Raw genomic sequence first — 14,376 nt, forward strand, 5'->3', positions numbered from 1 at the left:
CTATAAAAATAGAAATAAAAAGCCAAGAAAAGTTTACTTTAAAAATATTCAGTGGAAATCTCCTCTTAGTTTACATATATTTTAAGTTTACATTTCCTCTAGTAAGCCGATGACTAAATTATTTACATTTAAAAAAATTTTTAAGTGATTTATTATATCATTGCCCACAAATGGAAACATAGCTAACAAGTATTGAATGTTGAACTGTGTGGTAATTGAGAGAGATTCAGAGATATTTTTGGTATTATTTCACCCATGGGTATCACTTCGGCATACAAACAGAGTAGAGTAGAATGAAGTAAAAAATAAGGAAATTTCAAATAAATGTTTATTACAAGGGAAAATAAATTTCTATATCATTTTAAAAACTCTTTGTATTTGCTACTTTCCATGGAGACCTACTCTTTTATGTAGTGTGAGAACTAACTATTGGTTTTGAAATAGGTTAATATCCATCATTCTATCATCATCATCATCATCAAAGAACACTAACCTGTCAAATAATCATCAAATAATCTGAACTTTCTTCCACATCTACTACTAACATGATGTGTGATGATGAGCAAATACTACCATGTTGGAAATTCATCTCCAAAGTTGTCATAATAAATGTCCTACTCTCCTCAGCATGGTTCTGTGAGGCTAAAATAATACCTGTAAAAATAAAATTTTAGAAAGCGTAGCACTAATGCAAGATGGTATTCTTATGTACAGAGGCACCAAAATATAGTGGTAATGCAGGCAGGCTTTGGAGACAGACTTTCTTGGTTCAAATTGTGACTCTTACTAGATATTTGACCTTGAGCAAGCTGCTTAATCCTAGAGCGCCACAATTTCCTCATCTGTAGATCAGGGCTAATAATAATCCATCCCTGATAGTGTTGTTGTGAGGATTAAATGAGATAATAATGTATAGCACTGAGTACAGAGGCTGGGACATTGTAAGTGTTCCTTGCTCTTAAATAATAATATTTAAATATCTCATGTAATATCAAATTTTGAATTACTCAGTGATGCTTGGTTCAAGCATTCATAGCTTGTTAAAAACAATTCAGACTGGAGTCTTCTGGTTCAGATCACAAATGGCTTTATGGAAGAGATTTATTCCCTTCAGCAAAAGGAGGTCGTGAGGACACTGCCTAGGCTACAGGAAATCCCAGGAAATATTCTCAAATTCCTTTTCAGCTGTGGTACCATCTTTTTGAACCTACAAGTTCAAATTGCTTTTAAATGAATCACTCAGTTCTTCCTCTGGCCAGGAATACTTTCATTAGGATTATCGTTTGATCAACATGAAAACTCCCCAAATCATGGCAGTTTTCACGACCAAATTTCTTTATACCTGGTTTTGAGTTTGTGGGAAATGCCACGCCCCACTCCCCCCACAGCTCTGTGTAATGCTTTCTGCTATGACAGGGCCTCACTGGGGAAATCCTAGCTGAAGATAATAGCATGATGTATTAAATGTTGCCAGTATTCCATTTAATAATAAGCAATTGCATAACAGGCTTTTTAAATACCTAAGTAAAAAGTGATACATTAATATCGAGTACACTGCTACTGTAAAGTCCATTCTCCTCCTGATTTCCAACCAACACCATTTAACTGCTAACCTACTATTACAAGAGTTTACTATTTTATTCTTGCTCCAAAATGGCATCAACAGCGATGGGGTGCTTTCAGGGGATTGTTGAACAGATTTTTTGCAACAAAGGGGGATGCTTGAGGAAATGCAAAACAGCCACTGTAGGCATGGCAGAGCTTTATCTCAGCACGCCTCAAATCCACACACCCCTTAATCAAACAAGCAGCTTTATGGCATGCGCAATTGCAACTGAAATATAACCGACTTCCGCAGAACTGGCTTCCAGAGGATTTCCTGTCCAAAAATGACCGTGTGGGCATCTGTAGCTAAATGGTTACAGATCGTCAAGTCAGCAAGGCACCCCCTCCCCAGCATTTGTGTGTTTTAAAAACAAGAGAGTCGAAGTGACCAAACCCTGTCATTTGCAGATTCTCTCTCTGGACTTCTTTGATTTCCTTTCTTTTCATTGGGTAAAAAGGGGAAAAACAAAACCCAGCCAACAAAAACCCTCCCTCCTTAATATCTGTTTGTTCAAGGTGTCATTTCCCTGGGAGGTTATTTACAGGTTTCTCGCTGCTTAGCTTGTCTTGCCTGGTGATCACTGACTGAAAGAAGAAATCTGCTTTTTTGGGGCGAGCTGTGCCTTTAACCCCTTTGGTCGGCTCTTCCTTGGAGGCGAGCGAGGCGCGCTGCAGTGTCTGGGAACCCACCTAGAGGGCCCCCTTGACGCCAGCACATCCCCTGTCGGGCAGCAGCCTCTGCAGCCGAGCGGGCTGCTGCAGAGTTAATGTACAGTACCACGGAGCCTGCAAGTGTCCTGAGCTGTTCAGAGCCGCCGGCAGGCACAGCCGAGGGCAGACGAGGCGGCAGCGACGATTCCAAAGGTTCTGCTGGAAATTCGGCGCTGGGGGACCCCAGTGGGAGCCTGTTGCCATTGTGTTTTAAAAGCATGCAAGGTCTGTATAGCTCGGGCGTGAGAATCTTTCAGAAGCTGTCAGAGCATCTGAGTAAATGACACCTACTGGGAAATTGAATTGGGGGTAACAAGAGAGAGAAAAAAGAGAAGAGAAAGACAGCGGGGGAAGAAATTCTTAGACAACGTCTGACTTGCAGCTGTGAAAATTCATTTTCTTTCCCAGGCAAAATATGAAAAGCCCGCACATGGGTTTGATAACAACAAATTAGAGGGGTTTCTTCAGGGAAAGGATCAATAGCTTAGTCATTTGACTGAAAGAGAGCAGACAGCCTTATTAAGGGGTTAGGCAGCAGAAATGAATTTCCTCCTGACAGCACCTTCTGAAGTCATGATGGGAGCTCATGGTGATCCTGTCCTGCAAAGCAGAAATTGCTCCTTGCCTTCCTACTTTTGCAGTTGAAAACCAGCAATTCTGAGACTGGGGAGAGAAGTTGGCTTTTGGTTATACATGGTTGCTAGCCCCTCTGCCCAGGTCTTTGTCCGACACGTCTCAGAAGGCAGCACTGCGTTAAAGTGACCACACATGAATATGTGCCTAAGAAAGAAGAAAAAGCAGTATTCATTTCTAAAGGACAGCATGGCAAAGCAACCTGAAGTTTCCCATTTCCCTTCTAACACTTCTTTAACAAGGATAACAAGAAACTGTCTTTTGACTCCTTTTTTCCCACATTCCAGAGTCCTTCCTGCAAGGATGAATTAATTTCCACTCTAGGCAGTTGGATTTTACTGGGACAATATTTGCCACCATTTAGGATTAGCGAATGAACTGGTTATTTTAGTGTGTTGACTAACTAGTGGGACCTAAATGGGTGGACCGATACCTGCAGTACTCTGTGATGTTTCTTTCTTCAAACCCTGGAAGGGCTTTTGTTGTTGCTCTTTGTTTTTCGGGAGGGGGGGTGATTTTTGGGAATTCAGTACTTGTTGCAATAATTGCCCATGGTAGCTGCTCAAACAGGAGAGTTGGAATTCATCGTTGAAAATCACTACATGTAACATACGAGACAAGGAAAATATTAATGACAGAAGATCTGCCAACATGATGCATGTGAATAATTTCCCCTTTAGAAGGCATTCCTGGATATGGTGAGTAATCGATATCCTGGTAATACTCAGAATTATACAATTCCATGACAGGTGCCAGAGGTGGGTTAGTCTTGAAAAAGAATATTGGTCTCAAGTGAGGATGAAAAGTAAAACATGTTTAAAACCAAGTGCTGTCTGAGAAAGTAATGGTTATGCAAAAACAAATTTCTTGTTAATATAAAAGCATCCCAAATAAGAAGTCAGGTATGAGGGCATTGACAATTGCTAACTGATTTCATCGAGAGACAAAAACGAACAAAAAAAGCAGCCACAGCAACTTTGAGAATGGCAACTATTTAATAAGTGAAAGAAAAAGGGAGGTTTGGGATTTGACTTCTGCTCTTTTGCCTTCTTTTATTTGAAAATTCCCTGGGGAAGGACACATATGCATTTCTGACATCTCATGCCAGTTTGCTTGGCCTTAGATCTTTGTAAATTTCCAAAAGAAGGTTAAGGGAATCAACTTAGAGTTGATTAGAGGGAGTCAAGTTAGAATGTTGACTCGGTTTTAAAATGACATTAAGATGTGTTGGTGCCTCACACTAAAGGAATATTTTAACTATTCAAGAAGTATTTCTACCAGAATGAACCAATTTCATAGAATTCTAACAGATGAACCATGAGGTGCTCAGACTCTCATAGAACATGCTTAGTGCATTGATATTTGGTCATGTATTAAGGTTAAGTGTAATGAAATAAGGTCCCTGGGCATGTGACATCACGTACCATTTCTTGTTAGAGTTTATGACTAGACATTTATAGGAACTAGTTGCTGAGGGTGGTATAAGGGCAAAGCTCACTATTTAAAAATTGCCTGTTTCACCACACCTTTGGGGTTGACTGGATTCAATTTCTCATAGCAGAAACTTTGTGAATGCATGATAAAGGCACAGTTTAAGGTTTTGTGGCTATGAACATGGTTTGGTTTGGATACTGCATTGTATCTCATTTTGAAAGTATATTTCTCAGGTATATTTTTTGGCTGGCCTTAGGATAAGTGATACACTTCAAATACAGGTTTCTGAGGGTTTTCTAGTTGCTTTTATGGCAGTGTCTCAAATGAAAGTGTCCTGATATCTTGAGGCTCCACCAAAATCCCCTACTGATTTATTACAGACATTTTAGCTTGTTAGCTGAAAATCAGTTACAGAGAAGGGTGAGTGACCTCTTCGGTCACTGGGCAGGTACTCATTTTCTATCAATATCAGATACATCCAGAATCGACACTGTGGCGTATCTTCCTTCTCTGCCGCCCAGAGCCACTGTCCCCAGTGTCTATTGTGCTTGGCAGGGAGTCTGGGTGACATGCCTGCAAACCTCAGTGGCCCACTTCCAAGTGCATCATCAGAGTTTCCGACTCAGGGGGAGCTTTGGTGCCATCGCTTTGCTGGACCTGATGGTGAGGGTCAGGCATCAGCAATGAGGTCTTTGTCATTCTTACTGATACAGTCACATAAATAGTCTTAAACCCTAAGATTAAAAGGTCATGGAAACAGTCCCTGGCACATAGTAGGTATTTGTCAATTTTTTTTTTCATCGATGTCTTATGCCTTACTTCAAGGTTAATTTTGTACCTATTAAGATTTGTTTAGGGAAAAAAATTACCATTCTCGTTTCTATAAAGTGTACTTTGCTATAGAGCAACAGTTTTTGCTCTGCCTAAGCCTTGCTGTTTGGGTCTATTTGTTTATGTTACAATAGGAAGGATGCAAGGTACTCTTTGAAGCCTAACATCATAACCACCTTTTATTTTGTTGTTGTTGCATTTACCTCACCTCTGCTTTTGACTAGAAAGAAATGAGCTATTCAACTCTATAGTTTTTGAAAGAATGCAAATGTGCTTATTCATGCTCCTCTAGATGTGTAACATATATATTTGAAAGCTTTACAGAGAAGTTGAGAGCCCTGTTGGTTTTCTTTTGTGCCTGAAGCTAGGTAACCCTTCATACATTTCACTGCATGACGTGCCAATTTGTTGGTATTGTGGCCAAACAGATCCACGGTGGAATGTGAGTGTTCTGTGTATCTATTCTTGCCTGGGCCCTTTAGAAGAATTCATTAATAAGATGTTAAACTCAAAGGAAGAAGGTGGTGGCTTTTTCCAGTTGACCCAATTAATGTTGTGCTCAACTTCCCCAATTGTTGTTTCTTTTTTATTTATAACCTCACCTTTCAATACCATGGTAAGAGATTCTAGGTGTTTGTTGACAGAAAACTTTCTTTCCCTTTGTCCTACTGTAAGAGTCCCCCATTGGATTGGACTGCATGCTCATGAATGATCCTGCTAAGAAAAAAGGATTTGCCAACTTGTTCTCCTTTGCATCTCCAAAGTCTCTCTTTCCTCATTCTAATATGCAGGTCTTTTTTTTTTTTCTTCCCCACAAAGCGGGTAGATCAGAAGTTGGCAACAGCTCAATGCCAGGGAGTAATAAACATTTTAAAGGAGATGTGTGCTTCGGGTTTCACAAGCTAATCTCTATGAAGGCTCTAAACCCTTTGGATAGGCAGGGTACAGAGGTGCACATTTAGTTCTCTTCTGCTTTTGTTTGTTTGTTTGCGGTACGCGGGCCTCTCACTGCTGTGGCCTCTCCCGTTGTGGAGCACAGGCTCCGGACGCGCAGGCTCAGTGGCCATGGCTCACGGGCCCAGCCGCTTCTCGCATGTGGGATCCTCCCAGACCGGGGCACGAACCCGTGTCCCCTGCATCGGCAGGCGGACTCTCAACCAGTGTGCCACCAGGGAAGCCCTTTCTTCTGCTTTTTAAAGGAGCAAGAAAGAGGGAAAGTTGAGATGCAGGAAGACCATGTGGAGTCTTCAAAAGTTCATCAGAGAGGGGCTTCCCTGGTGGCCCAGTGGTTGAGAGTCCGCCTGCCGATGCAGGGGACATGGGTTCGTGCCCCGGTCCGGGAAGATCCCACATGCTGCGGAGCGGCTGGGCCCGTGAGCCATGGCCACTGAGCCTGCGCGTCCGGAGCCTGTGCTCCGCAACGGGAGAGGCCACCACAGTGAGAGGCCCGCGTACCGCAAAAAAAAAAAAAAAAAAAAAAAGTTCATCAGAGGTAATGGTTCCAATAGAAGCCTAAGTGTAGAGTTCCTACTGTATCTCTCATCCTCCAGCCCTGGGGCTAGTGTGTTGATAATTGAGCAGTAGTATGACAGATTCATCGTTTAATGGTTCCAAGTTTCAGTTAATAAGTGGTCTTTTACTTGTCTTAATAGAACACTACCCTTTGAGAGCTAAAAGCGTCATAAGAAGAATGTGCTTTCCCTGTTGAAAGCTACGTTAGAAAAATTTGCTGGAGGATTTTATTGCGAAGGCTTCTTTCCATTACAATTTTCAACCTTTTTACTGCCAAGCCAAACAAAGATAAGGGTTCACCTCACTAGGTAAATAAGTACCACATAGCCCTTATTTTTTATTCTGGCTACTTGTGAGAATATAGTGGTAGCCTGGCAATTCAGGAATGGGTCTTCTTGCATGGTTGGAAGAAGGGAAATGCAAGTCAGCTTTCTAGGAATTTAAATTTCATCTCGTAGCTATTAAAAGGACTCTTTAGAAGCATCATGACATGGAATCATTATGCAAGGATCTAATAAGAGGGACATAACATAGTGTGCCTAGCATGTGTTTGCAGCTTTTTGCCTTAAAATATATAACAACTTTGTATAATCTGATTTATAAAAACTCTGTAATTTCATGCCAGAAATGCCAGGGCCATGTTGCATGCAATTGAATTTGACATTTATAAAATTTAGGAGGGCATTTTATTGAAATACCTTGGCATCCTTTTTTATGATGGACTCCAAGGACTTAGGGAAAGGACTGTGGGAGATAGAAGCCAAAGGCCCCTGCTAGGGCAGACTGTCCTGTGCTGCTTTCTGTGGGCTCCTCTGAGGAAACCTGAGCAAGATTTGGGACTAGTGATTGTGGATGGTGATTAACTCTTTCGCTTATTTGACACTTAGGATTTAACTTTTTAAAGCTCACACGTTTAAATACTTTTACCAAACTCTCTTTGTGATGCTGAGAGGTCACTTCCATCAAGAGGCAAAATGGGGTGATTATAGCACTTTGACTCAACATTGAGGCTGCTTTTTCCCTTTTCTAGACCCCTACATCCTTTCATTGGATTTGCCCTTTCCTGGTTCCTAATAAGATTTCATCTAACAAGTCACAGTTTGGTTGTTCCTCTGTAAACCAAGGGTTCAACTCACATACCAACCCGTTTTTTTTTTTTTTTCTTTGACCTAATTCCTTTATGGAATGAAGCATGATATAAATATGTCAATGATATTGTATACACGCACACACACACACACATATAATTTCAACAGCAAATCCAGTGAGATCAGAGAAAGGCAAGATGGCCTGCTTCTTAATGAAAGGATAGTCCTTCTTATCTAGCCTGTTAGAGTCTCATCTTTTAAGTTTTTCTTTTCTTTATATGTCAAGACTACAGGAACTCAACCCAGAATTGCATTTTCCAGAGTTTATGTTTTGGCCTGTACATATAATATTCTCACTTGTCTTATGAGAGTTTTAGTGGGTGGGAGAAGTGTTGTGTTCGATGCCTGTTAGCTTTGAAGGACAAAATGTATTGTCTCATGCAAGATAACAGAGCTCTGCTCATTTTAGTCAACCTAAAATTCTGCCAGTGTCTGCTTGTCTTCTAATGACATTTCAGGTCATGGCTGACCTTGCTTTAGTAGCATCTCTTCCTCTGAGTGACAGAACTACCCAGAAATTCCAGTATGCAAATATCAAACTCTCAGCTTGATTCTGAATTCCTGTTATGGCCATATACAATTTGTTTGTAAACACTTATGGCCAGTAAAGTTTAGGTAGAGCTCATAATTACACAAGCTCGTCTTGTTCACAGATCCCTGGGGCTCAATAGCAACTGTTTAAGGTATAAGTTCAGATTAAGATATAATACAGCAAAGATTTTCTTTTAGATGAAATATTCATCCTATTAAACGTATAATTTTTCTCTTGGCTTGCTATTTTACTGTCTTTTAGTGCCCCTAGCTATAGCCTCCTTAATTTCTGTTAGCAATACCTTATAATTTAAGCATGAAAATGAAAATTCATTTTTTACATTTAAAAAAAAATTTGATTAAGGAATGGTATGACAGAGGAGGAAAGTTGCTATCAGTAATATCAGTGTGCCCACAACTTATGAAAATTAAATATAACTTTCAGTTGCAGCAGACTTTCTACTGTAGTAACATAGTTTGTGTACTTTAAACTGCTGATAGGTTACATCCTCACTGGGCTAGGTGGGTGGCCCAAGACAAGGAGGTGTCAGAGAATCCCTACAAAAGGAAGAAAGGGAGAAAGTATTCTCCATCGTATGAAAATGATTAGCTGTGGATTTGGGATGTTTTGCTTCTATTAAATTCTTCACTTTCCACCACCTTGTTTCTGCACTCACTTTAGCTGACTGTTACTGAGTTACTTCCACTAATGCTGAGGTATCCAGGTTCCAAGAAAAACAGGCAAGTAAGGGAAAAAAGGAAGATAGTTCAGAATTCTGAGAGGAAGATCCCAAGGAGGGAACTTAACAACCAGTTTCCCACTTGCCTCGGGCTAGAAGTTTCTTTCTTTCTTTTTTGAAAAATAGCGACACTTCACCCCTTCCCCCTACACCTTCAGTTGCCCCCCACAGACATTCATGCTCACAAATACCCTGGCTAGCTATAGAATCATCCCACTATTTTTTTTTTTTTTTTTTACAATAGCTCCAAAGTGTCGCCAGGCCAAAGTTAACTTCTATAACTATTTACCACTTGATGGACCATTAGATGGTGTTTCTAGTTGTTACAGAAGTACCAGACTATAAACATACCCAAGACAACATATTTCAACTGACGGTTATATTGTGTAAAATTTGGAGATATATATTTGGTTTCAAAGATGGATAATCCAGATTCTATATGTTAGGCTATTGGTTGTAGAAAAACGAAACAAACCAAAACAAAAACCCTCCAGGTTTCTAACTCTGATTCTGGTGTTACTGCTTTATGTGACCTTGTGAAAGCTCTCAGAGCTCTTTACCTGTTGAAAACAATTCAGTGGATATTTACCTGTTTCATTTTGAAGAGTAGACTATTAAAGGAACTTTCGTAGCACATTGGTAAGAATCACTTATTAGACTGGTAAACATGACATGCTAAAGTCTTTCGGGTGAATTTCTTAAATATAGGTAACAAATATAACTACTGTGTATTTCATGGAAGAGATCAACACTGGTTGAACCCAGGCCACATGTTTTCATATAAACGACATCCTATAATGACAATGGTAACTTTCAGGGATGAGTCTTATTTGAATCCCTATTTGCAGGTGAGGAAAGTAATGCTCATAGAGGGTAAAAAACTTGCTCAAGGTCGCATGTCTATTACTTCGGAAAGCTGACCCACTGAAACCAGGTCTGGCCTCATTTTAAAGCCCAGTGTCTTTTGATTCACCATATTGTTCTGTGGCAGACGCCTTAGCATTCGGTCTACGGACCTTCTGGAAAATAGATTAGCAGTAAGACCAGAGAAAATAAGCAGATTCCCTGTTAGTTAGCAAGTTGGGGAAGTACACGGGGGGCCTAGGGAATGTCAAAGGGTTTCCCTGAGAAACGCTTCCTGTTCATGTTAGGACTATGACCTGTACTTCAGCCACGTCAGCAGATCTCTTTGTGTTTTCTCGAAATTTTACAGGGAATTTGAAGTGACCCCTGTTCCCAGGGCCACTCTGGCCTGTGAGTTTTTTTTCTGTGAATTAGGGAAAGGTGCTTCTTTGGACAGATACACTTCAGGCAGATGAATTGAAAATGCAGACAGTGGCATTTGGTGACTGGACAGAGCTTCTGTGCAAAGCAAGAGGCACCCCTTCCTCTGTGCACAGCCTCAACCAACAGAGCAGAGATGAACTCAGCCTCACTCGCCGAGCCCTTGGGCAGTGATCACACTGCACAGCCCTGGCCCTCCTTTGACCTGGGTTCCACCCCTACCTCAAAGGCTGTTGTGACAGTCAGATAAGAGTGCTTTGCTGCCAATAAAAATCATACAAGTTTTGGGTTTTGCTTTCATCATTATTACTTTCTTCCCAATATTCTAATTACAGGTCTTTAGAATTTTTTTTTGCACAGGTAAAGAATATTAACATTTTCTACAATCAGAGCTAATGCGAAACAGCCAAAGAAACATTTTAATCACAAAATAGCCTAATAGCCGAGCTGCTGAAAATGCCATTCTTAGTGAATTGGATTAGAACACATGGATTAGAACATGCTGATTTATTTATGCATAGGGGATGCCCAGATAAATATGATAACTAACAGTCCTGCCCTGAAGATACTCACAGACTAGTGATGAGAACATCCACAGAAATGAATGATTACAGAACAGTGGGGAACATGTTAATACAGGAATATACAAAATGTTATGGGAGTTTAAAGGAAGATGCACCTTCCTTTAAACTGGTTGGTCTAAATACCTTAAAGAAGTCTAGAAATGAGGGACTAAAAGTATATCTGATGGCTTTGAGAGTTAGTAATTATTGGCAACACGTTGGAGAGTGGTTGAAGCGGGGGAGTTATACTTCGGGGGTTATAAAAGCACAGAAAAGTAGTGTACACTCCTTTCAAAATTTTGGACAAGAAGGACAGGAAGAGGAGAGCAGAGGAGAGAAGAGGGAAAAAGGGGAGGAAGACCCAGTAGTTAGTGAAGAACACCAGGTAATTTTAAGGGTCTGGAGCACGTCCCAAAGGAAATATCCAGATATAGGCCCTGGACAACGTGTGAAGGACATGCCTTCCTCCAAGATAGGAGGGAGGTGTGGAAGGACAGAGGCAGATCATGTAGAGATTAGGGAGGTAACAGGGGAACTTGAGGCAGTTTGGTCTCATGCCCTCTGTTTTCTTTGGAAGGTAGAATTCAAGATCAAGATCAGGGCTTCCCTGGTGGCGCAGTGGTTGAGAGTATGCCTGCCGATGCAGGGGACACGGGTTCGTGCCCCAGTCCGGGAAGATCCCACATCCCGTGGAGCGGCTGGGCCCGTGAGCCGTGGTTGCTGAGCCTGTGTGTCCGGAGCCTGTGTGTCCAGAGCCTGTGCTCCGCAACGGGAGAGGCCGCAACAGTGAGAGGCCCGCGTACCGCAAAAAAGAAAATGGACAGCCATGTGACAGAAATGAAACAATCCTTAACTACTAAATTAGGAACTGTTTTGTAATTACAGTTTCTCCTGTTGATTGTGTTTTAGGGTTTCCAAAGAATGCATAATTGATTTCATCGTTGTTGTCTTCTCCTTGGTAGTGTGGAAGTTGTTTTATGAACATGTTAATTAGACTGTAGTTCCAGTCTCATGACCTGATTTGGGAAATGTGAGATTTCCTAAGCTGCAGGGAAATAACTCTGGGGTGACAAACAGAAGTTCTAAGATTTTTGCCTTGAGTTTTACCTTCAAATGCATAAAAATCACAGTGAGAAGAGAAGGCAAAATGTTTCAACTTTGCTCACTTTTTAATGGGTGCCTACCTTTCAGTGGTTTATGTTGTAATGTCACAAATCCATATATATGTAACCTGCTTTTACAAAGACTTCTTCAGAATCCTTCTGAAGTTGACTTGAAAGTGTCACCAGTCTCTGAGAAACTTACTGAAAGCAACAAAATGTCATATGACTTTAACCAGAACTGGTATAACCTAGTTTAAATATTTATAAATTTAAATTCTCTTTTATGTTTCCATGATACCTCAGGGGGAAAAATGACAAACATAAGGTGTAAATTAAGGGAACATTTTAAATAACCTTATAATTTTTTTAGGCCATAATTATAAACCCTATCATGTACCATGAGTTTCGGAGATATTACGAATTCTTTTTATCTCTTTTAATCCCTAGAACGTTCTCCCAGGTCAGCAGAGCTTCCTCTTTAATATCCTTGGCGTCCAGTGCTCACGATTACTTTGTACAGGGCTTTCTGTCTGGGAATTCTGCTTCAGCTCCAAAGCTCTAAATAAGGTCCTGAGCAGTCCTCGTCGCTTATAAGGAAACTTCATTCTGCCCTCCTTTTTAGTCCTCATGTTTTTCTTCTTAAATCTGAAGATGAGGAGGTGCAACTAAATGATCGCTGTGGTGCTATAAAAATACCTACAGTTCTAAAGATTACCTTATCAGTTTACTCATTTCTGGCTTGTTTAGGCATAACTGTCCTTCAGTTAAAGGGAATGCTGAGAAATAATACATTGATCCACAAGCTACTCCAGGGCTGAACTCCGATGCTTTTCTGAAATATTTGGCCCTTCCTGTAGACAACTCAGCCTTAGGTATTTAGCTTAATTCCTTCTACATACAACTTTATTTTTTAATTAATTTATTTTTTAATTAATTAAATTATTTTTAATTAATTTATTTTTTAATACATCTTTATTGGAGTATAATTGCTTCACACAGGGAGATCAGCTCGGTGCTTTGCTACACACAACTTTATTTTTATTTATTTATTTATTTATTATTCTTTTTGTGTGGTATGCGGGCCTCTCACTGTTGTGACCTCTCCCTCTCCTGCGGAGCACAGGCTCCGGACGCACAGGCTCAGCGGCCATGGCTCACGGGCCCAGCCACTCTGCGGCATGTGGGATCTTCCCGGACCGGGGCATGAACCCGTGTCCCCTGCATTGGCAGGCGGACTCTCCACCACTGCGCCACCAGGGAAGTCCTCCACACAACTTTAAATAGCAGCCTTGTTCATGGGTAAGATGGCAATTTTATGCTCATTAATGCTGATATCACCAGTAATTGAGAAAATGCATCTCACATACCATTTATGTGTCCCTTATATCTTCCCAACTCTTCTCTGGGTCAAAAGTCTGAAGCTTATCCTTGTTCATCCAGCTTGCATCTATCTAGTCTAAGGAAGTAACATGGGGTGAAGTTCTCAATATCAGATCCGTAGTTGTTGGGTTGCTTTGTGTATGTGTGTTTGCTTAGTACATTTACAACAAATAATTGGCAACATTATGGAGAGGCCCTTGGTGTCTTAGAGAAGAAACTTTAGCAAGTTGATAATGGGAAAATTGATAAGACCCCAGGATTACTGAGAGTAGTGGAAGAGACCTCTTGTAAGTCATAAAGTATTATGGCATTGGAGTCTTGGCAGTTTGAGTTCTAAAAGAAGAAAATATTTGTGGAAAAATCCCATTTTCTAGAAAGTAATCCAGGCAAGTTTGATTTCTGAGAGAAGTGAAATGTTCTGGTGGATCAAGTTGTCACTATTTTAAAGATTGGCCACGTTTGGCCTTCCTGCACATGTTGCTTCCAGGAACTTCCTGTGACCAAGCTAACCTGTGAGACTTCACAGTAACAAATGACATTCCGTTCTCTTCATGAGAGTAGCCACCTAGACCACTTTGTTCTACTTTCTATCCTCAGCTCCGGCACATTGCTACACCCACAGGTACTCTATAAATTTTTTCTCAGTTAATGAGTATGTGCAAAGAAAAGACTGAGTAACAAAAAATTGTATGGTTGGGTATTATTTACTTCAATAACCTTTTGCATTATTCATGTTACCGTGCCATGTTTTGAGATGAAACAAAGAACTTATGCTATTAAAATAATAAAGATAATAATAATATATGTCACATTTGAGAGGTTATTAATGCCAATTATTAATACCAAGTTATTAATGCTAAACTTTCTATATACGTTATCTCATTTAATTCTCCCCAAAATC

General features: G+C 40.5%; 1 protein-coding gene across 1 annotated transcript in view; it reads left to right on the forward strand.

Moving 5' to 3' along the window:
- Positions 1–1,992: 1,992 nt before the first annotated feature.
- LOC309803775 (3',5'-cyclic-AMP phosphodiesterase 4D) overlaps positions 1,993–14,376 on the forward strand; it is a 575,480-nt gene continuing 563,096 nt past the window's right edge. The window contains exon 1 of the mRNA XM_082620485.1: positions 1,993–3,647. Coding sequence (XP_082476611.1) covers positions 3,601–3,647 — 47 coding nt within the window. The 5' untranslated portion in view covers positions 1,993–3,600. The remainder of the gene's footprint in view (positions 3,648–14,376) is intronic.

The sequence above is a fragment of the Mesoplodon mirus genome (assembly GCF_964341445.2).
Source record: "Mesoplodon mirus genome assembly, chromosome: 5".
Taxonomy (NCBI): Eukaryota; Metazoa; Chordata; class Mammalia; order Artiodactyla; family Ziphiidae; genus Mesoplodon; species Mesoplodon mirus.